General features: G+C 51.3%; 1 protein-coding gene across 3 annotated transcripts; it reads right to left on the bottom strand.

Moving 5' to 3' along the window:
* Nucleotides 1–749: 749 nt before the first annotated feature.
* On the bottom strand, nt 750–22963 carry CAD (carbamoyl-phosphate synthetase 2, aspartate transcarbamylase, and dihydroorotase). Of its 3 annotated transcripts, none has more exons than XM_063077644.1 (45): nt 22794–22963; nt 22441–22580; nt 20421–20550; nt 19413–19555; nt 19112–19253; nt 18732–18903; nt 18345–18530; nt 18053–18165; nt 17613–17758; nt 17215–17346; nt 16838–17071; nt 16492–16713; nt 16110–16298; nt 15723–15847; nt 15412–15542; nt 12662–12774; nt 12023–12267; nt 11552–11798; nt 11124–11222; nt 10726–10950; nt 10454–10636; nt 10051–10269; nt 9648–9815; nt 8873–9055; nt 8639–8743; nt 7922–8161; nt 7592–7673; nt 7119–7285; nt 6773–6937; nt 6469–6600; nt 6079–6280; nt 5461–5651; nt 5220–5360; nt 4881–4982; nt 4315–4411; nt 3965–4036; nt 3622–3666; nt 3349–3518; nt 3162–3236; nt 2396–2608; nt 2100–2225; nt 1759–1914; nt 1559–1660; nt 1242–1336; nt 750–1132 (listed from the first exon to the last, which is right to left on the bottom strand). In XM_063077644.1, exons 1-45 carry the CDS (start codon nt 22873–22875, stop codon nt 1030–1032), a joined length of 6750 nt encoding a protein of 2249 aa, XP_062933714.1. In that variant the 5' UTR covers nt 22876–22963; the 3' UTR covers nt 750–1029. The 3 variants fall into 3 exon arrangements, with proteins under 3 accessions (XP_062933714.1, XP_062933715.1, XP_062933716.1); XM_063077645.1 differs by having other exon boundaries at nt 3965–4015; XM_063077646.1 differs by lacking the exon at nt 3965–4036.
* Nucleotides 22964–23151: the final 188 nt, after the last annotated feature.

Genomic DNA, 23151 nt, shown 5'->3' with positions numbered 1-23151 from the left:
TGTATTCCCCTTGCACATGGTGCTTTGTACTCAGAAGGTGCTAAATTAAAGTTTCTTGGAACAAGAAATGAGATTTCTCTAATGCTACTGAAGTTCATGGAATGGGAAAGCTGCTTCACAGAAGCCCTCACCTGCAGAGACATGAACTATTCCACCCCAGCTCCCACCCCGGGGTCTCCAAGCAACAGTGCTCCTCAGCCCTCCATGGCATCGGCCCCTCTGTTCAGTATCAGGCAGAGGCTGCTAACAGTGATGGTGGCTGGAAAACTCCAGGGCGAGGATTTGAGGATGCAGTGGCAGCCTTAGCCACTGAAGGAGAGGACTAGCCAGAAAGAGGAGGGAAGAGTAAAGGGCTGGAGGTTAATGAACCTCATCTGTCCAGATCCAGGTCCTTGGCCTTCCTTTCACAGCCTAAGCGTTCTTTAAGTGTTCAGGAAGAATGCAAAGCTGTTTGTCAGGACTTTGAGTGCAACCTGATTGAGGAAGGAGGCCTGAACACTAGCCAGTGTCTCCGGGTGAGCTCTGGTATCGGTGTAACACAGGACTCAAGAGAGTGCCAACAGAATAACATGTTCCTGTCGAGTCCTAAAGAGCCATGACTCTGCTCAGCCCTGCCAGAGCAAGAGCCCTGCCCAATGAGGCTGCTCGTATAATTTGGGAATCTGTACCCATGTTCTAAAAGAAAGCTCTGTCCTACTACACTCAGCATCCTATGCTAAGGCCCATGACACTCACAAGGAAGCAGGAACTAGAGGCAGCTCAGATTTATTAAGTCAGTAGAAAAGTGACTGTACAGATCTAAGGTGCAAGAACGGAGATGGGGTAGACTGGGCCCCTGCACCTGGGACTCCACCTCGTCAGAAAGCTCCAGTCCAGAGCCTGAGGCATGGTCTGCGTGTGTGTGCACATGTACATGAGAGCTATCTGGATGCCCCCGAGTATCTACTAAGTGTGCTGCCCCCGTGGGGGGCACTGGGATTTCTTGCCCAGCAGCTGGGCTTAAAGAGAAGAGGCTGAGAAAGCCGGGCCCTAGAAACGGCCCAGCACGGTGGCTAACAGAGCCATCCGGATGTACATGCCGTTCTCAGCCTGGCGGAAATAGGCTGCCCGGGGGTCCGAGTCCACCTCCACACTGCAAGAAAAGGCAAGCAGTCATCATGCAGTCCATGAATCGCCTGTACGGCACTAACTCCCCTCCCCAAGGCCAGCCTCGAACATTCTCCTGTTCGATGCCTCCTCACCTTATCTCGTTGACACGGGGCATTGGGTGCATCACCACCATCTTTTTCTTTGCCCGGGTCATGATGTGGGGAGTGAGGATGAACTGACCAAAGCACTGTAAGGCAGAAGGGGTCCCCGTTAGCGCCTCAGAGACTACAGAGAACACAAGTCTTAACTGCTCCCATAGGGTCCCCTCTACAACTACACGCATCTAGGGCAACTGAGGGGCCTGGGGCTTAACAGCTGTGACACAGCCACCAGTGCTTGGCCTTCCTGCCTTCTCATCTGGATGCTTTACAGCTCCAACCCTGGCTTCTTCCTCAAGCTTGGCACTCACAGCTTCATACTCCTGGGTAGAGCCAAATCGTTCCTTCTGGATTCGAGTCATGTAGAGTACGTCAGAGTCGGGCAGTGCCTCCTCAATGCTCTCAAATTCCTCCTGGAGGGCGAGGCAGAGCCACAGTGAATGCAGTGCTGGGCTCTGACTGCCCAACCCATGGTCTCTATGGCCTCTGGGATGGGCTGTGAGGGTCTCACCTGCTTGGTGCCCCGAGAGGCCACAAAGTCCCACACATTGGGTGGCATACGCAGGCTGGGAGGTGCCACGTAGCGCAGGCTGACACGGTACTGGGTGAGCAGACAGGCCAGGGAGTGCACTGTGCGTCCGTGCTTCAGGTCACCCACCATTGTGATCTAGGGGAGGAATGCAATCACCAGAGAGACCCCAGATTGGACACCCCTCCGCCATTTCAAAGCTTTCAGCCTCAGGACCAGGATCAAGGCCTCTAAGATGCAGCCTGCCCTGGAGAAACTACTTCCTAACTGCTTGTCTTTCCACACCTCCCATGCAGAGCTCCCACCCCTGCCACCACCCTCACCGTCATGCCATTGACAGTCCCCAGTTCCTCTCGGATGGTGAAGATGTCCAGCAGGGCCTGGGTGGGATGCTCTCCAACCCCATCCCCTGCGTTGATCACTGGCCTCCGGCAGTGCTTGGCTGCCAGCTGTGAAAATGGGAACAAAGGAGAATCCTGTCTTCCACAACTCAGAAGCCCCTCCCTGCCTCAGTCTCACTCTTCCTGGGTCTTCCTGCCCATCTGGTTCAACCTGTGACTGAAAAGAAAACGTGGGCCTAGACTTATCATCCCCATCTTGGTGCACAGGCTGGCCTCACCTCCACAGCTCCGGGCTGGGGGTGCCGCAGCACGACGACGTCAGCATAGCAGCTCATGGTCTGCACTGAGTCAGCCAGTGACTCGCCCTTCTGGACGGAGGACGTGGCTTCGGAGAAGCTGAGGACAGCACCCCCTAGCCGAGCCATGGCTGCTGCAAAGGAGCTGCTGGTCCGCGTGCTCACCTCGTAGAACATGGAGGCCATAACCTTCCCCTGGGGAGAGGACAGGGTGGAAGGTATGTGTGTGTATGTGTGTGTTCATCTTGGGGAGCACAAAGGTAGGTGCCCACCTCCCCAACTTATATCAGAGCAGTGCTGAGAGGACCCTTTACCCCCTCAAACCTCCCCTGTGACCTATCAGAGTCTTGACATTTCCACCATTAGTGTCACTCTGAGCTAAAGGCTCTGTCTCCAAAAAGCCATTGTTAAGTGTCTGAATGGCCAGGGAGAGAAGGAAACACCCTAGCTCTCTCCTGTGACTGTCAGCACCGACCAGATAACCCCATTAGTGGGCTGATGCTCTGGTGCTCAGGGCCTACCAAGTCAGCTAAATACTGCTTTGAGGAGGAAAACATGGGGTAAAGATCTAGACCCAGAGGCCTTCCAGAGGAGAAGGCCAAGCTGACACAGAGAGTTTGGATTTGCAGGAGGGGACCTGATGACATGGGGTGTAAGACCCATTCTGACCACTGCACAGCCCTGCCCTGATAGGGGCCAATGAGCAGGCAGAGGTCTGGATCTTCAGCCCCACAACCCTGACCCTGACCTTGAGGATGTCGAGGCTCCGCTCTTTCTGTACCATCATCCGTAGCGTGTGTGCCACATTGAACAGGTGAGACATCTAAGAAAGATCCCAAGTCAGCTGGGAAGGCAGTAAGCAGCCCCAGAGATCCTAGCCCCAACCTTCCAATCCTCAAAGCTCTGGGTGTTGCCATCCTCCCTCCCCCAGGCACCTGATCCTTGGTGAATTGCTGGACAGACAGGATATGCTGGCCCACTAATGAATGCAGCAGGGGTGAGGTCTGGGGGTGTAGCAGGCCAGGAGTCCCCAGGTTCTGGGGTGATGCCTGTCTAGGTACTGGTGGTGGAGGGTAGCAGGTGCCATCAGGAGTTCCCATCAGCTCTGCAGTGAGGGATGGGACAGAAGAGGCTGGTCAGAGGGTTCCCTTACCCAGGCCAGATCACAGAGGTTCCCAAGGTGAGTATGTGTCAGGGTGGAGTCTCACCTGGCTCAGTTGCCTTCCGAGAGGACTTTTCCTTTGGCTCCTCAGCTGCAGGTGGGGCAATAGGATAGATGTAAATTTGCAGCTGAGGTTTAGGAAAGAGCCTGCATTTCCCCAGGAACTCTGGGTCACAGTGTATGTGTTAAACCAATTCACACCACAGTGGCTATAGCAGGTTAGGGGAGGGCAGGAAGGACTGCAGCAGCTCTTGGGACAAACACATGATTCCAGATGGGGGCTGTGCTGTGTGGGAGCAGTGGTGCCCTCCAGGGGCCTTCCCAGTTGGCAAAAGGATCCTAGGCAAGAGGAACGGCCAGGCTCACACCAACCAACGACCTGGATTTACCCCACACTCTGCTGCTCTGTGGGATCCCAGCTCCTGGGCGGAAGAACATAGCTGCCCACGACAAAAAAGGGCCTGTAAGAAGCAGCCTGGGATGTCTACCTCATGCAGAGGTGACTTATGTAGGCAAGGGAGGGTACAGTGGGTCAGACTAGAATGTAGAGATGGAGAAAAGGACAGGGTAAGTGGAAAAAGGAGAGGTGCTGGGAGGAGGGGCCTGAGTCAGTGCCCAGGCAACTGAGCCCCCAACCCTGATCCATCCTGGATACTGGGTGGAAAAGGATCCCATTCCAAGATCCCATGTCTTGGAATCAGAGTGACCCCATCTTTCGCATCATAGGAACCCCTCTTACCTGGGAGACCAGGGTCAGAGGCTCGGTGGATTCGGGGTGGCAGGTGGAAACGGCCATCAGGGAGCCCTGGGATGCCCCTGCGAGGCCTTTCGGGTGTCTGGAGGGATGACATCGGCCCAGCGATTTGAAAAGTAACTGACCCAACCCCACCTCAAATTCAATCCCTCAAGAAAAGCCAACTGCTCCTTGTCCACATGGATCCCACGGTACATTATCTCCCCTCAGTTCTGTCCTTTGAGTGTGTTGTCAACAAGTGGCAGACAAACTCCTCTTCCAATGTGTGTGCTCACCCAATGACAGGACCCTAAACTGTGTGCTCACCCAATGACAGGACCCCAAGACCTAACTCTGGTTGGATTAACAATGAGCTTGTATTTCTCACAGGTAGCCTCCTAAACTGGGAGTTAATTCTGTATTTTGCAGTAGGTGGTATGGACTTTAACCATCAAGGGTGGAGTCTTCCGCTGCTTTGAACCATTAATGAAAACATTCAAGCTGTTAGTCCTGCCCCTGGGCACACCCCCAGGCCCTTTTAGCCTGCCCTAGCCCAGAAACCACTTGGATACCGAGGTTATCTCACTGGTGGCAGGTGCTGAGGACGGGAGCTGGGGTATAGCCCCCTGAGGCCACTTCCGAACATCCTGTCCATAGCCTGGGGGCACCAGAACCTGCAGAAAGAAAGCAGGGGAATAAGGAAGGGGCAGAGACAGCCACAACTGGGATCCTAAAGGAGTGGACGCCAGCCAGAAGAAGAAATGCCTTGGGGGAGCTGTGCCCATCCCCTACCCCCGTACAGGGCAGCTGGAGGGGGTGGGCTGGATCGTGCAGATGTGCTGGGCAGGGAGAAATATGAAAATGGTGGGAGAGAAGTCACTACTGAGGTCAGACAGGGGCCACACACATACCTGCCCGTCAATATAGGCAACATCCCCTCGAAGGACCACACGGCGGACGGTGCCCTTCACCTTCTGCCCTTCGAAGGGTGTCCAGTGGGCCTTGGAGAAGGGCATGTGGCTGGGGATTGTCCATTCATGCTCCAGATCCACCTGTCCAGAGGGTCATGGGTTATGCTAGGGAAAGGCCAGGCCGGGGAACAGATCCTAGGGCTGAAGCGTCTGCCATCCACTCCGGGCCCTCAGTCCATACCTCCACATAGGTGTCCTCCTGTGGGGGTAGGTGAAAGATCCGCCGAGGATTGTGGTGCAGTCGCTGCAGCACGTCGTCCAGACTGAGCCGGCCTTCACTTACAGCTGTCAGTAACAGCGGCAGCATGGTCTCCAGCCCTGGGAAACCAGGCGGAGGCCTGGGCCCACATTTCTCCTCCAGGGTATGGGGGGCTGGGGGAACAGAGCCGTTACCCTCAGCACCAATCGCCTCCCCGCCCGGGAAGTCATACTGCCCCAGGACTGCACTTCCAGCAATCTCACCATACTCACTACCAACCCTGACGCTCATTTTTTCTAGAAACTAGAAACAAGGGAAATGGGACTGCTGTCATCTTCCGGGGCCCACACCTTTACCCACGTGTTCTCTCATTTACAATTCTGCTCATCTGCTCATTCATTCTTTCAAGTGAGTACCTATCAAGCACCAATCACAGACCAGGCACTGAATTAGAGGCTGGGGTCCTACACACATTAAGACCCCATCCTCATGGAGACCTGAGTCCTAACGGGGCTTGCATTTTCTTACTGGGCTGCCCCACAGCTTGAGCCGGGGCACAAGCCCTGCCAGGCAGAGGAAGTGCACACTGGGCCTTCTCACCATGGTCTGAGGCAAAGCAGTCGATGACAGCCATGTTCTCCCACAGGGCCTCCACATCCTGGTTGGAGCCAAGCTCAGGCCGGACCTCCCCCTTCCCAGGCCCCAGGCGTTCCAGGTCGTCACGGCTCAGGAACAGGTGGTGGGGGGCCACCTCACAGGTCACTGGAAGCCCCTGTGCCTTTGCAGCTTTGATCAGCAGGATCTGGGGGGTATAGGGAGATGCAGAGGAGGCCTCCCAAGTCCCCACAGCCAGCAGCCCTTCTCAGAAAGTTATGGGGCAGACACTAAGGATGCTGGCTTGCAGCTCTCCTTCTGCCCCCACAGTACTACCCTGACCTTTGGTGTTGCTGGGAAAGTGACAGGCGCACCAGGTCTCTGGTGCACTTTTACCTCCTCCTTCCGCGCCACATGACATATGTGCACTGAGCGCTGGGTCAGCTGAGCCACCATGAGGACAGCGGCAACACTCTGCTGTTCCGCGTGGGCCACGATGGGAAGATGGGCTGGCCACGTCTCAAAGTGCTAGGGGCAGAATGAAATGATAAGGGAGTGTGCAGAGCCTTTGATTCTGCGTGCTCATCAGAGTCCAGGCCTTTAGGGGCTCCCCCGTCTCTGCTGTCAAGACCGCTTAGGTGGGGGCCGTCTAGCCAAGAGAACCTGTGCAGCAGCCTCCTGCTACAAGTGCACTCCCTACCTCCATCCACTGGCCCACACTGTCCAGCCTTAGCTCAGAGAAGGTCTCGTTGAGGTAGAGCTTCAGCCCTGCTGCAGACCCAGCCACGGCGCCCAGGGTCCCTGCATTTTCAGACGAGGCCCCGAGGAATAAGGCAAAGTCACAGCGGGCACCAGCCTCTGCCAGCTGGAAAGGATGCATACAAGATAAAGATCACTGGCCTCCATGCCACACAGGCCAGCCTGGCACCAGTGGCCTGGGCCCATGGTGTGGTGTGGAAGGACAAGGGTGCAGGGAGGGAAGGGCACCTGGTCGGGGGCATATGGGTTTCTGAAACCAGGAAGCAGGAGGGAGTGCAGTGGCTCACCTTCTGGGCTAGGGACAGAGCAGGGGCATCGATGATGGGGGGCCGGGTATTAGGCATGGCACACACCATGGTGACACCCCCAGCCAGGGCAGCAGCTGTGCCTGAGGCAAAGTCCTCCTTGTGTGTCCCTCCTGGTTCCCGCAGGTGCACATGGACGTCAATCAATCCTGAAGAGCATGGTGGCGGCAAGATTAGAGGGAGCTTCAGAAACAGGAAGGACGTCAAAGAGGTGAGGCAGGAGGCTGGAAAACTAGCAGCAACTGATACAAGCAAGAGGTGGCAAGGTTCCTCAGTCAAGGGCGCCACTGATTGAGGAAACAAAGAGCTCAGAGCGAGAAAGATTCTGGGCCTTTCTCAGTCTATGCAGTCCAGCGCAGAGAGGGGCCCCACAGCCACCTCCCTCCACAATGACCGTCTCTGTGCTAGCTGCCACCAGTGACCAGAAGCCAAGTTCTCCCAAGAGATGTGCTTACCAGGTAGCCGCACAAGCTTCTGGGAAGTCATGCAGTCAACATGCACCTTCAAAGGCGGGGCTGGCCCGATCTGGCCTAGGGCCTGCAAGTGGAAGGCACGGTCAGCTTTGATTTAAGGGAACAGCAATCTTGGGAGTTGTAGGTAGGGACTGGGCTTTCCCATAAACCAGGTTCCTAATGCTCTACAGCCACCTCCCCGCTTTGTGGCCATCCAGCTTTATTATTACATGGCTGTTTCATATCGATATTTCCCAACCCCACGATGTGCTCACACCTCCCTCATCCCCCCCGCCACTGGCTGTCTCCCTCCAGCACCGGAGTCTCAGGTACCTCCACAAAGAGTTTGGTGCACTTGATATCAATGATGAGGGGCACAGAGAAGTCAGCGGCCAGGCGCCGGGTGCGGTAGCCCTTGGTGACAAAGGAAGAGAGACGCCGGCCTCCGGCCCCTCGCATTGACAGGTTAATCACTAGCTCAAAATGATTCTCAGCCAGTTGCTCCAAGATGCTTCGCTGTGGTGGGCACTCACCATCCACAGCCTCCTCAAAGTGCCAGTCCACAGCTGTTACCTGCCAGCCAGGAGCCAAGGTCAGGGCCAGCCTGAGCCTGGCAGGTGTCAGGAAGGATAGTCTGAAGGCGGGGAGCTGGCCCTGAAGCCCACGAGGAGACTGAGGACCCACAGCATGGGGACCGGGGGCTGCCTCTACTTGCTACTGACAAAGTATACTTCTTGACAGGAAAGATATCTATACTATTTTAAATAAGATAGGTGACCAAGGACTATGTGCAGTATGAGCTGACACACATATACATACAGACATAATGCTGGAAGGAAAAATACCAGAAGGTTAATAGTGGTAGACAGATTACAAGGGATTTTTTTCTCTTTGCCTTTCTGTATATTCTACCTGTTCTACATGGAATATAAATTAGTATATCAATAGTCATAACAAAAGCAGGGGAACAGGGAGAGAATCCTCTGGTACAATGTTTTCACACCCTCGAGAAAGGGCAGCAGTGGGGGTCGGTGGCCGGAGCCCCTGTACCTTGACGCCGTGCTCAGTGTAGAAGTCAGCTGTGCCCAGACTGGCATAGAGGCTGTAGCCCAGGCTCTCCAGCAGCCGCACAGTTGGGAGCAGCTCACTTTTGTTCTGAAACCAAGCAGGAGACTGATGAGGTTGTGTTTCTCCTGTCTTCCATTTCAAGGTCAGCTCTGGCCCAGGGAGCCAAGGCCATTTAGTTCCCCACCTCTCCAGGAGGCCCTCCCTGGACTCTGGTACCTTGTAGCTGCCAATGGTCAGCAGGATGTTCTTCTTGGGGATCTTAAAGCCAGTGCTGAGCATGGCCTTGAGGTAGGCTTCACAACGGCTCTCCCCAAAGCAGGCCACCTCCCCGGTACTAGTCATTTCCACGCCCAACACCACATCGGCACCCGCCAAGCGGGAGAAGGAGAACTGAGGCACCTGAGAGAGCAGAATGAAAGAGAGAAGGCCAGGTGTGGGGGGACATGTCCCCTCCCCAGGACAGGCAGACACAGCACCTCTTCTTGATCTCATCTGAACAGCAGGGCCAGCCTCCCCTCCTGCCCCTGCTCTCCATGTGTCCTGCCGCTTCCTACATACTCTGGGTCTTCCTGCAGCTTCCACTCAGGCAACTCCCTGGTCTTGGGTACTTCCCCAACAGGCTCTGCAAATCAAAAGCCCTAACCGTCCTTTAAGACGCCATTCAAATACCACTCCTTCTCTCAAGCCTCCCCAGGTCACCCCTCGTGGACGTGGCATCTCCTGTCTCTAAGCTCCTTCAGCATTTTGTTCATGTCTTGATTACGCAGGTTCATCACAGACTGTCCTGGAACAAAGCTAGTTATGGACCCAACTTCTCTTGCCTCCCATTACTAGGGTGGAAGCACCTAAGGGACAAAGCACCTTATTATCCTGACGTTCTGGCAATGCCTTGCAGCAGATGCCTGGTTTACATGCTGACTGGTGGCTTTGTGTGGTGAGTGAACCCTCTCACTATTTTTCTGCTGACCCCAAGGATTTCAATCTTTCTTACCTTTACCCCCACAACTCCAGAGCCAGTCATGAGCCCCACGGGTTCCACCTCTTCCCCCATGATGACCTGTGTGGCCAAGGCTACTAGGTCCACACCTAGTGTCTTGGAGACGAAGGGGAAGGAGCGAGAGACACGCACGTTGCATTCAATAACCTTCAGCTGGTCGTCCTGGGATAGAGAAGGACTGGTCAGGCCTCTGGCAGGCTGGCCTTATGACACTACTCCACTGACCTTGGCTTTTCCCCTCACCCACCATCCTGTGGGCTCTAGCTATGACCCCTCCCTCCAGCTTTCCTGCCTACTCAGATGAGGGCAGGAGACAGTGCAGTGCTTTGTGGCACCATGGCCAGCACAGAATGTGGAGGAGCTGCAGCCTTTTGGTCCCTTCCTTCAGCCTCATTACCTTGGCAATAAGCTGTAGGTTGAAGGGGCCCGTGACCTGTAGCTCCTGGCCCACAGCATGCACAATGGCTTTGATCCGCTCCAGGGTTTTGGCAGTGATGTCTTGTGGGGGGGTCACCAGTGTGGCATCGCCTGAATGCACACCTGCATTCTCCACATGCTCAGAGATGGCGATGGCTGCCACCACCCCGTCACAGGCCACAGCATCCACATCAATCTCCTAGTGGGGAAACACAGGCAGTGTGATGCAGGGCAAGGGTCATTTTCTTCTCCCACTTGCCCTAGGCTGCTCCCTTCAACAGCCCCAACACAGCCCACGTGTCCACAATTCTGCAGGACCTCAGAGGGGACTCTCTTCCAGGGCTAGGAGCCTACCCTCAGAGACCTCTTTGTCAGCCTCCCACCTTGGCCTCCTGGATGAATTTGGAGATGACAACAGGGTGCTCCTTGGACACGGCTGCTGCACTGCTCAGGAAGCGCTCCAGGTCCCCATCGGTGTATGCCACATTCATAGCGGCACCGCTCAGCACGTAGGAGGGGCGCACCACACAGGGGTACCCCACGGTCTGGCAGAACTGACGAGCAGACTAAGAGAGGCAGAGAGCTTAACTGAGTTGGTCACACTCACCCACGAACATCATCCAGCCTCCAGGCCCCTCACCAAGCCCCAGCCCACCTCTAGGTCACTGAGCTCCCTCCACTGCGGCTGGCTGATACCAATGGTATCGAGGAGCCGGGAGAACTTGAAACGGTTCTCGGCTGAGTCGATGGCTTCAGGGGAGGTGCCTAGCACGCGGCATTGTTGCCGATGCAAAGCCATGGCCATGTTGTTGGGCAGCTGCCCACCCATGGATAGGATCACGCCTTCAGGGTTCTCTAGCTCGTAGATGTCCATAACCACCTACAGTGCAGGGGGAGAAGCAAGTGGTGGCCACAGAAGGGGCCAGGGAGCTGAGCCTTCTTGCTCGCAGCTCCCCTTCCACCATCACCAAGCTTCAAAGCATCTTAGGTCAGCCAGCCAGTCCCACTTGAGCCTGGCCACCCAGGCTACCAGGCAGCCCCCATCCCTCTTACCTCGAAAGAGATCTCATCAAAATAGAGTCGATCGCACATGTCATAGTCAGTGCTAACTGTTTCTGGGTTGTAGTTGACCATGATGGTCTTATATCCCATCTGTGACAGGGCGAGGAATGATATTTAGCAATCAAGTGGAAAGAAGAATATGGGTAAACTAAGCCAAAGCCCCCACACTTCAGAGTGCCAGCCCAGCTTCCTCTGAAACAGCTGTCTAGGACACCTGCCTTGGGAGGGGAATAGGTACAAAGTGTTGGGCAGGAGACTCACGCACTGTGTGGGGCACAACAGGTGGCCTGAGAGGGGCCCCCTACCCCAAAGCAGTATGATAGAAGTAAGGGGTAGCAGTTAACAGGAAGGGCCAAGATTAGGTATGGAAGGACAGCAATGGCTAGAGCTGAACTGATAGGAAAGATGAACTCTCGGACCTTTCGGAGCTGCTGGATGCAGCCTACGGCGCACCAGTCAAACTCGACGCTGGAGCCAATACGGTAGACACCAGAGCCAAGGACCAGGACGTGAGGTATTCGAAAGGTGAGGTCATGGGTGGTGCCCTGGTATGTTAGGTACAGGTAATTTGTCTGGGCTGGCCACTCAGCTGCAACTGTGTCAATCTGTTTCACCGCGGGGCAGATCCCCAGTTCCTGTCGTAGCTTGCGAACAGCCAGCTCTGTGCTAAAGGAGAAGAAAGGTCAGAAACATGGGCCCTGGGAGTCACGTACAGACTGATAGAGGGGAGAGGCCCTAGGGCAGGGATGAGAGAGGAAAACATCCCAGGCATGATGGCCAGAAGGCTTCAAAGCTCCCCACACCCTCTCTCCCTTCCTAGGACCCCTTACTGGTACCAAGGTTTTCTGTCCCACATTTCTCAGCCCGAGGCCCTCACTGCCATTTCTGACCTCAGAACTGCAAGGGCAATCTGCTTGTCTGAAAAGCCAAGGCACTTGGCCTGGTGCAGCAGGTCTGGGGGCAAAGGCTGTCCTCGGTGTTGTTCCAGTAGCTGGGCGTGTGCTATGATGCGCTTCATTCGGTGCAGGAACCAGCGGTCTATGCGTGTGAGCTCATATAGGCGCTCCACCGAGTAACCGGCCCACAGAGCAGCTGCCACCACAAAGATCCGCTTATCTGTTGGAGTCTCCAGCTCCTGATGGGAGAGAGCAGAGAGACGGATACAGAAAAATTGTGCAGAGGAAGAAGATATCAGCATGTTAAACAAAAATATTCCTAACCTACAGTCAGCACCTTTAAACAAAGCAGGAGTGGCTGCCATTGTGTTAGGAAAGGGAAGCTGTACACTAGAGCACAGGCTCTGCCAACTACAAAATCCTGAATACAAATCTTGGCTCTGCCTCTCACTGGCTGTGTGGCTTTGAGCAATTTCCACAACCCCTCTAAGCCTCAGTTTCCACATCTGTGAAAACACAGCAAGTTTCCAGTGACAACTGCTGCTAGTGTTATTGGTAAGAAGCTCATGACCTGTTAGCAGAGAGAAGCAGGGTCCATTTCAGGGGTGTTGCCAAGAGAGGGGTGCTGCTTACCATATCACTGACTGGCTTCACCGTGTGATCAAAGCCCACACAGTTCTCATCCACCATGCGCAGGGCCTTCTGGAAGGCCTCCTCAAATGAACGCCCAATGCCCATGACTTCACCTGGAGGAGCAGGATAGAAGGACTGAGGGTCTGGAAGTGAAGGGGGTAGGGGCCACTGCCCAGAATGCCTACAGTTTATAGTCAAGTCTTTAAGAGGTTCTCAAGGCAAGTCCCTATGGTGGTGGGATTCATAGTGTTTCACTATTCAGAAATCTTAAACTTACAGCTCTTCTCCCTACCATTTTCATGTATAAATTCAGGTTTTGTGCTTACTAGTGAATGTGAAATTGATATGCCTAAAATGGGGCCATGAATATTGGAATATGTCATAGTTTCTCACAGTGGCCTGAACCACTGATGGATGCCCAGGTATTTGGCTTGCTTTATTCATGTTATGATGACACCATCTGAAATCTGTCTCGTTCTTTAGAATATGCCAACCACATTTACAACTACTAGGAGCTGGCCAGATAGCTGTTAGTTAGAGCAAGGTGTTACAACACCAAGGTCAACGGTTCAGATTCCCACACCAGCCAGCTGTCAAATGACAAAACAAAACAAAACAGAGTATAACACATTTACAACTATCATTTTAAATTAGAGTTTCTCTTCCTGGACTTTTTCTTATGTTTTATACTTGACCATAGCATACACACAATTTCCATCCTGCTTTTTTCCTCATCATAACAAGCATTTCCCCACATTGTTCTGTGACCTTATAAGTACCAGTATAATTCCTGTATGACCTGCCATAATTTAACTACCGATTCGCTGAAGAACATTTAGCGTTTAAGTGTTGATCATTATAAGTAAGGCTGTCATATTTTCTTTATTTTGGATTATTTCCTTAGGATAAATTTCCAGAAGTGCAGGGGCAATAGGTAAGACAAAATTCATAGCCCTTGATAAGTACTAATTGCTTTATATAGAAATTTGTGCTTTACAATACGAAGTGTAAGTTTAATTAACCTTCTAAGAAGTGGGCATAATCATTTTAGATGATTTTTGCTAATAAGGAAAAACGGTATCTCATTTTAACGAGATTTCTATTCACTAATAAGAGGAAACTTTCCCCCCCATGTTTGCTTATTCATTTCCTCTTCTGTAAAGTTTTGTCTATGTCCTCTGACCATTTTACCCTAGGGGATTCAAGTATTTCTTACCAATTATAAGCTTTATTTTTTATTTACAATCCTAACATTTATGTTTCTTTAAAAAATTGTTAAAACACCAAGATACTAAAATTAGTGCTGAGGAAGTGGATTATAAGTGATTTTGTTCAATTCCTTTGTACTGTGATTATATTATAAAGCCTTTTATTTTGGGATTTGTTATAAACGAGAAACCCAACACACTCATATTATATATGTATGCCTAGAAAATTTTTGCAATCATATATATACCCAAGTTAATCCATCTCTGTATGACAAGACTACAGGTGATTATTTTTCTTTGGTCAAAGTATCTTTTCTCATTTTTCAATGATTCATGTATCTTAGTAGTACAACAAAAGTTACAGAAGTTACCAAAGATCACATTCTAAGAATACTTGAATAGATATAAAACTTTTAAATGTCTCCTAGATGAATCAATCTTTGATTGTCCTATTTTCAATCCACTTCTTTTAGCCACAATTTAATTATGGCTTCATTCCCATGTTTACTGTAATTTTCATATAACAGAAATTCATCTCCAGAAGGAACAACTTGGCAGTCTTGTAGGATTTCTAAAAATTCTGAAATAATATCTGAGCTTAAACTGACTTGTTTAAATGCTACTTCTGCTTTAAATGGCAATTTGGAGCACAATGAAATGCTCTTATCTATAAAGCTGGTCGTGCTTTGTTACATGTACATGCTTGTTTTTATTGAAATGCTTTAGAAGACAGTCTAAGGCAACTAAAGGGACACCACAAAGAAAAATATTAACTCAATTCCAACATGCTCTACCACTGCTTGGTGGATGGCTGTTATACCTATTCGTTGTTCGCTAATAAATTGTTATAAAAAAGGTTTCTAATGCCCTGCTCTGATCTTAATGTCATGTTAAAAAATACTTTGTTTAGTGAGTGAAACAGAAAGTGTCACAGAAAGAGACATGCTAAGAATGGCTGCCACTGCGCTTACTTGGACTTAGGAGGGTTCAAGGGCAAACAGCAGTAATTGTTTCCCTGAAACATCAGTATTTATATTAACAGTGAACAAAATGTCACTGGCACTAATAGCCCAGTGATGAGGTCATGGGCAAAATGCCACGAGGATGAAATGCTGTGGGTGGAGTTTCATGAAACTCACAGACGACAGGCAACGTAGAGGAACAGAGGGCACACAACGAGGAACTAGGTCTAGTTTTCAGTGCCTCCTCTGCCTGCTACTCATTGGAGGGTCCTCAGCCACGTCCCTTTCCTTCCCTGGGCACCTCGGTTTACTCATTTGTAAAATAAGAGAGGGGAGACAGTCTGAGGGCTAGCACCCCATCCCAGAGATTCTGTGTTCCAACACAGACTTGCAGACGACTTTGACCCCCACTCCTGATAGGGACTGTTATCTTAGTTTAATTTTCCCTATTAGCTCTGAGAAACCATGCTTCCAAGCAGCTGCTGATACTAGGAGCTGAAAGGCTGTGCCAGGGAACTCTGACATTCATGGTTCTTGTTTCTATGGACCCTGTGGGGATAACCTGGGGCGTGACTCTCACCAACACTCTTCATGCAGCTCCCAATCTTTGTGCTGACACGCAGGAACTTGCTGAGGTCCCAGCGAGGAATCTTCACAACACAATAATCCAGGCTGGGTTCAAAGGCCGCTGTTCCCCCTGTCACAGAGTTCCTGGGAGCCAGCAGGTAGAGGGGCCAGAAGGACAGAGAGGGAGACGCAAAGGGTGAGCTTCCAGATAGCTTTCTCCATCCCCACAAATCCAGGCCAAGGTCCTTTTCATATTCTGTCCCATGAATGTCTTCTTCAGCTCCCCACGCCCTCATCACCATTATTTCTGCCCCATCCTTGTACCTGAGCTCGGGCAGAGGGATGCCCAAAGCTAGCTTGGCTGCCACATAGGCCAGTGGATAACCCGTGGCCTTGCTGGCCAGGGCAGAGCTGCGAGAGAGCCTGGCATTCACTTCGATGATGTAATACTACAAAGAGGGAGAAGAAAGAATCACCAGATACCTGGCCTAAAAGCCCTGCCTGGGAGAGATCTCAGAAGAGAGAGAAAATAAGCCCTCCCCATAGGGATGGATAGCAAAAGGGCTCTCGCCAAGGCCCAACCCTACCAAAGATGATTCTGGCTCCTACTTAAGAGCCTGTAGGGCCAAAGAACCTTCTAGCCTTGAGGCCCCAAAATTCTGGAAGAGGAGACAGCAACTAGAATATCAGCTCCAGGGCCTAGAGCCTCACCTGCTCAGACTCAGGGTTCAAGGCATACTGCACATTGCACTCCCCAACGATTCCCAGGTGCTGGGTCACCTTGATAGCCGTCTGCCGCAGTAGCTGGTACTCCCTATCATTCAGTGTCTGGCTTGGAGCCACCACTATGGACTCACCGGTGTGGATGCCCAGGGGGTCTAAGTTCTCCATGTTGCACACCTGTGAAGAGAGGGTACCATGGAGGTCACGACCAAGGAGAGTCAGGAGGCAGCATCCCAGGGTCCTGTTACTCTGGGGCTGGACCTAACCTGTCTCTGAGGGACAAAGAACCCTCAAAGATCTCAGTCCTGGTCTCTGCTCTTCCAAAAGCTCATAATGCCTGACACGACTCCCACCCCTCCCCACTACTCACCGTGACACAGTTGCCGTAGGCGTCTCTCACCACCTCATACTCAATCTCCTTCCATCCCTTCAAGGACTTGTCCACCAGCACTTGGTTGGTATGGGCAAAAGCTGGGGCCACGAGAGCAGACAGCTCCTCCCTGCTGGAGGCAAAGCCAGAGCCCAAGCCCCCTAGGGCAAAGGCTGCACGCACCAGCACAGGATAGCCCAGTCGCTCGGCAGCTGCTTGGGCCTACAGTGAACGGAAGAGTTGAACAAACAGGTCATCCCCTGCTGCCTAGAGGGTCCTGGACCCAGAGAAAATAAGCTATAAAGACAATGACATGATTCTACCTTTACCCAACCACCCCTCGAACCTGTTCGAGAGAATTTGCCGCCTCACTGGGGGCCACATGTTCTCCAATTTCTGCCATCCTGGCAGCAAAGGCACGTCGATCCTCAGTGAGTTCAATGGTCTCCACAGGGGTGCCCAGGACCCGGACCCCATACCGAGCTAACACTCCGGCCTTGGTCAGCTCCACACCACAGTTCAGAGCTGTCTGGCCCCCAAAAGTCAGTAACACACCATCTGGGCGTTCGTTACGTATCACCTGAGATAGGAGAGAGAAATAATAGGCAGTAAGACCTTGGAGACAGAGAGAGTATCAAGGAAGTTTAGAAACCTAGAGTGACCACTGAATCCCGCTGCCCACCATGAGTTCCCTCCTCAAGTCCAGCTTTACTCTAGCCTTACCTGGGTTACATAGTGAGGTGTTATGGGAAGGAAATAGACCTTGTCGGCCAGCCCCTGAGAGGTCTGCACTGTGGCAATGTTGGGGTTGATCAGCAACGTCTGGATGTTCTCCTCCTTCAGGGCCTTAATCGCCTAAGAAGGCAAGAATGGCGTGTCAGCCTAATTTACTGCAGAAGCAAGATCGCAAACAGTCTCAGACTGGCGGTTCCCCTCCTCTTCTTCCCCTTCCTGTATTCCTAGTCCCTGAAAACCGACTACTCCTCACCACCTCATCTCTCAGATCTCCTGGTTCATTTCCTCGCTACAACCAGTGTTCACTCATCAGTCCTTACCTGTAAGACTCCAGCCATTCCTGAGGGTCACACACACCCAGAAGGGTAGGGATGCACATGCCTTACCTGAGAGCCTGAGTAGTCAAACTCTCCAGCTTGGCCAATGGAGAGGCCCCCTGAGCCTAGGATCAGAACCTTTCGAGGTGGTGGAAGCCCAGAGCCTGGGGTGGGAATCCCAGGGGGACAGAGGCGCTCAGCCAGCCGCTCACGAACTTCGGAGGCAAAGAAAGTCACAAGATATTAGAGCTGAATGGGACCTGAGAGATTGTCTGGATTAACCCCATCACTTTCAGCAGAGTCCAGAGTGAGGACTAGAACCTAGGACTCATGACTCTGAAGCTCCTTTCAATAGAAGAGGCATGAACTATCTTGCCTTGGTTGCCTTCCTACCCTACCTTCTTAACCTCCCATATGTATATGAGTTTCCAGGGGCATGTCCATCTTATGCCCATCCTGCAGCCAACCCTATTTTTAGGTCCACAACCCAGTTCTGTTTAGGGGCTTACCTGTCTGGCCTCCAGGGTTCCCAGCTGTGGCCTCTTTCACAGTTTCCAGAAAGATATCAAAAAGCAGTTCCATATCTGAAGGGCCAGCTTGGTGCTCTGGGTGAAATTGGACACTGTTGAAGAAATTGGATCATGAAACCTATCATTGTCACTGGCATGACATTGGCAGTCTCAGAGAGGGGTAGTAGATAGAGGATCAGGTCCACTGCTGTGCTTGATTTTTCGATCTTTAAGGCTCATGGGGCGTCAAAGCTGTACAGACCCACGGTTGCCCAGAATCACCCAGGCTCACCTGAAGAAGGGCAGGCTGTTGTGTACAATGCCTTCATTGGAACGATCATTGGCATTGATGAAGAGAGGAGCCCAGCCTGCTGGCAGTGAGTCTGTTTCCACAGCAAACCCGTGGTTCTGGGATGTCAGAAAGCAACGCCCAGAGCCCACAAGCAGGCAGGGCTGGTTATGGCCTCGGTTCCCATATCTGGAATGGAAGCATGCAGAGTCACAGGCCCCTCTCACCCTCTCTTCACTACTGCACCAAACCCAGCTCTTGCTGATCTCACTACTCTTGCTAGCCCCACTCCTGTTCAACATTAAGACACTCCAACTCTCTTCCCATTCCCAAGACGCCTGAACCCTCATGTCAAAACCATGGGCTACTTCCTCTCCCCACAAGTCCCACCTCATCTTGTAAGTCTTAGCCCCAATGGCTAACGCCAACAGCTGGTGTCCCAGGCAGATTCCAAAGACAGGTCGGGGATTAGGCTCAGATAAGACACGGCTCAGTGCTGATACCACATTGGGATAAGAGGCGGGGTCACCAGGGCCATTACTTAGGAAGAGACCCTCATACTCTGGAGTGGGCAGAAAAGATGACATCAAAACCAGTATTTCAACTACAAGAGACACACATACTTATAGCCCTTGCCATCAGAGCAGAAGCCCTGATCTCCATCTTCACTGCAACTCGGTCAATATATTGACTGTTAGCAACAGGACAAAGGGACAGATCTTCCACCCAAGCTGCTTGTCTGAGGCCCTGGACAGGCCCCAACTACTCACCCTGGCTATCTAATGTATGGTCCCAGGGTACAACAGTGACCTCGGCCCCACGCTGGCAGAGGCAACGGATCTGATTAAACTTGAGGCCGCAGTCCAAAGCAAGGATCCGAGGGGTACCTCCTGCATTGAATACCTGTGTAGTCTGAGGAATAGAGGAATAAAGGGCAACAGTTGGCAGCCGTGACCAACGGGTATGCCTACACCAATCCCTACCTTTGAGGCCTCCGTGGATTCTCCCTCGAGTGTTGTGGTATCACTACCGGGCTACAGTTTGCAACACTCTCCCACTCTACCTCTGTACCTTAATGGAGACCTCTGGTACCAGAGGGCGGGCATTGGGGTCTGAGAATGGCAAGGCCGAAGGCTCTGTCCCATTCTGGACCAGCTTCCCCAGCAGAGACCCTTGCTCCCGCAACTTCTTAGTCAGCTCCCGAGTGTCCACTCCTGTCAAAACAGCACACTCCTCCAACTCAGTCATCTGTGAGGTTAGACTCCCAGAAGCACTGCCATTCCAGAGCCTTGAGTCACACACAGCTGTTCTACGGATATCAAAATCCTGGGCCATGTTGATGGGAGTACGCTATTGTGAAGTATTTTTGCCCAAAATAATATCACATCTGAATTGAACCACAACTCTAGATTATTCATTTACAGAAAATAATACCAAGGGAAAAAGAACATGCTAAATACACTATAGGAATGTAATCAATAAAGTGGGATATTCCTAAGGAAAAATAACCTGTTTTCATCAAATAGGTTACAAGGTCCATAAATCACATTTAAGAGACATATCAATCAGATGCAACCTATGAACCTTGTTTAGAGGCAGATTCAAATAAACAAACAGAAAAAGAAAACTGAGATATTTGAGGAAATTTTAAACATTGCCAGGATATTTGACATTAAGCAATTATTAATTTTTTAAAGGTATGATAGGATTATGGTCATGTTTTTTAAAAAAAATTCTTTTTTCATAGATATTGAACTATTTGTGGACAAAATAATGTGATGTCCAACATTTGCTTCAAAATAATCTAAGGGTGGTAGCAGAGGTGATAAAATAAGACTAGCCCTGAGTCGATGACTACGGAAGCTGGGGGTTCATTATACTAGTCTCTCCTTTGCATGTTGGAAAGTTTCTGTCTAAGTGAAAGCTCTGTTTCTTCCCCAGCCCTAGACCCCAATCTAAATCTTCCCATCCTTTTATCACAACCTTAGACTCAAGTCCCAACAGACAACAAAAACCCTCTTGATTCTTCCCATCCAGGCACACCATGCTCTGCTGACAAGCCTGTGCTTGCCCCCATACCTTGCAGGCCAGGTATGCCATGCTGCTGCAGCCAGTCATGCAGGGTGCGGGTGGCACTCCAGTGGCTGGGTGTGGGGCAGCACTCTCCCACCACCAGTCCTGCCACGTGGATCCCCAAGGATTCAAACCACTGTAGATGGAAGGAGGAGATCGTGAGGAGCCCAGGGTTAGGTATCTCCCTATGGCACTTTTGCCCATTGTATGGCCACAGACCCTATATTCAGCCACACTGAATGACCTATCATTCCTTCTATATACCAAGCATTTTGGGTTTTGCGCAGATAGGGAACCTTTACCAATAAGGCTGTCCCCCTTGTGAAACACTGAACGCATTTGCCTAGGGTGCTCAGTTGATAATTGAAAATGACATTTTCCTTTTTCCATTAACCAAAACTGAGGATCACAAATCCCCTTTTCTGTGAAGCTATCCCCTATCCCCGCTCATCCGCTAAACTCTCAGAGCTCAGCTAACACTTTATTTCCATCTTTTTCTTGCTATTTATATTGTGTATAAATATGTATTTGTCTCTGTCACAATGTAATAAACAAGATATTAATTATAGAGTATTAATAAAACAGAATGATAAACAGTCTGATAAAAACAGAATAGGATAGATGCTGAAAACATTGCTAAATAAAAAATAAAGATACAATACTAGACATGACTATAAGCCCCCCTTCATTTGGGATTATCATCAAAAAAATAAAGGATAACACAAATTTATTACTCAATAGACAAGCATTTAAGAACTAAACAGAAAAACAGGAAGTTTATGTGGAAGGAAGCAGTATATTTAAATAACATTCAGCTCAGTGGTTAAAGGTTTAAAGGCAGATGGATGTTGAGACTGCTCTTCAGGGATCTGAAGGTTAGTTTGGCAGAACCCTCCCTGGCCAGGTGGAGTAATCCACACATGTGCAAGTGCATTTACAGCCACAAAAGCATCAGTGTTGGGCTAGTGGCTTTAGGAGGCTTCGCTCCCCCTAGTCTTATCAGGGTCTCCATCATGCAGTTTTATAAACTCAATTTCATTAGTGTTTCTAGAGGTGACAAAGCTGACGACTGACATGTTAGCCAAATTCACAAGATACTGCTTTATAAACTAGAATGCAGTGTATTTATAGGTTTATGACGAAGAATGTCCTTTCCAAGAATAATAAGCGTGGTACTTTATCGAGAGCTCCCTCTTCCTAGTGACAGCGTGACTGGGAGGCAAATCAAAAATTAATGGCTCAGTAAGACTGGAATCAAGACGACAAAAGTTTTAAGGAATAGTGCATATATAGGCTATAGTGACTGTTAACTATTATGTATTGATTTCTTCGTTACTTTAACTCTCAAAGGGCAAATTAGTTTCCAAATGCCAGAGCAGAAGTTACATGGGAAACCTCACTGTAGGAGGAAACAGTTTTCTTACCTAGAGGTAAGAACACTATTGAAAAGCAGAAACTGAGACAAGGTAATGTAAGAAGAGCAAGAAGATGATAACCAACATCACTGGTTTTGTAGGTAAACAGCTGGGAAGAATGTGATCCCTTCCCAGGCTCTTTCCCACTTATTTATGTAATTCTAGAGCAATGCTCCCATCACAAGACTCTGCCACTAAAAAAACCTTTAACGGTTCCTTACCAAATTAAGCGCTGACTGTGGTTTGGCTTCAAGGCTCTCCGTGTTCTGTGTATCTAACCCATCTGCAGGTTTTTTCTCATGACTTCTCCTGCATTCCTATTAAGTTGGGCAACACTGTTCCCTTACACCTCTTGCCACTTTCCTGATCCATGCCTTCACTACATACACAATACTCTCAACTATGCCTCGAACCCTGATGCCCCTATCACAGGGGATAGAGCTCTCTCCTCTGAGGACTCCAGCACTCTGTGCCTAAAGCCTAATTACAGTCGTCTTAGTACTTGACTTCAGTCCGTATCTTTCCAGGATGCCTGCAGGGTGTCACTTCACTAACATTTAACAATTAGTTGATTTGAAAAGGAATGTAGAGAAAGCACGGCGTGTGGCTACCTTGCTGAGCCCGAACTCATCCACTTCATCTGGGGGGATGCCATAGTTGCCGATCACAGGATAAGTCAGCACTAAGATCTGTGCTCTGTAGGAAGGGTCAGTGAGGGCCTCGGGGTATCCGACCATACCGGTTTGAAACACTGCAAGAAAGAGGCAGGGCACCCTTTGGAATGCAGCCCCGCGCGATGAGCATGCCTTGGTTGTGAGGGACGAAAGGGGCTGAGGCGGGGACCTTGGGCACCGAGGGGGGGAGGGGGCGTGCAGGCGGGAAAATGGCGGGTTCGGCAGGGCAGGTCGGGCGGAGAGGGGCGTCAGAGTGGGATCAGGTTGGCAGCTTGCCCCGGCTTGCTTACCTACTTCCCCGGCAGTCGACACAGCGGCCCCAAAGGGCTGGCCCCGCAGGACTGACCCGTCCTCCAACACCAGGGCCGCCATGGGCACGGAGCTCAGCGCAGGAGCGAGCAGAGGCAAGCTGCACGGAACAGAGGCAAGCTGCAAGCCCCACTGGAGGCCAGTGAGGACTGCGCGCCGGAGTCAGCCCACGTGGCTAACGGCGCGGGGCGCCGAGAGGAGGCGGGCGCGGAAGCCGCAGCAGCCCGAGGCGCCAGGTGGCGGCAGTGACTGCGGCGGCGCGGGCACCCGCGGCGTGACAGGCGGAGCCGAGCACGTAAGGGGCGGCGCCGCGGGGCCGCGGGTGCGAGCCCGCCGGGC

Source organism: Cynocephalus volans, chromosome 14 (genome assembly GCF_027409185.1).
Source record: "Cynocephalus volans isolate mCynVol1 chromosome 14, mCynVol1.pri, whole genome shotgun sequence".
NCBI classification, from domain to species: domain Eukaryota; kingdom Metazoa; phylum Chordata; class Mammalia; order Dermoptera; family Cynocephalidae; genus Cynocephalus; species Cynocephalus volans.
Note: the sequence above shows the minus strand (reverse complement) of the source record. Positions and strands in the feature narration are given on the sequence as shown.

Coding starts and splice junctions, on each gene's coding strand:
- CAD (XM_063077644.1), bottom strand. CDS start 22,875: ATGGCGGCCCTGGTGTTGGAGGACGGGTCAGTCCTGCGGGGCCAGCCC. Junction 10,270..10,453: donor AATTCATCCAGGAGGCCAAG/GTGGGAGGCTGA, acceptor TTTCCCCACTAG/GAGATTGATGTGGATGCTGT. Junction 6,281..6,468: donor ATGTGGCGCGGAAGGAGGAG/GTAAAAGTGCAC, acceptor TATACCCCCCAG/ATCCTGCTGATCAAAGCTGC.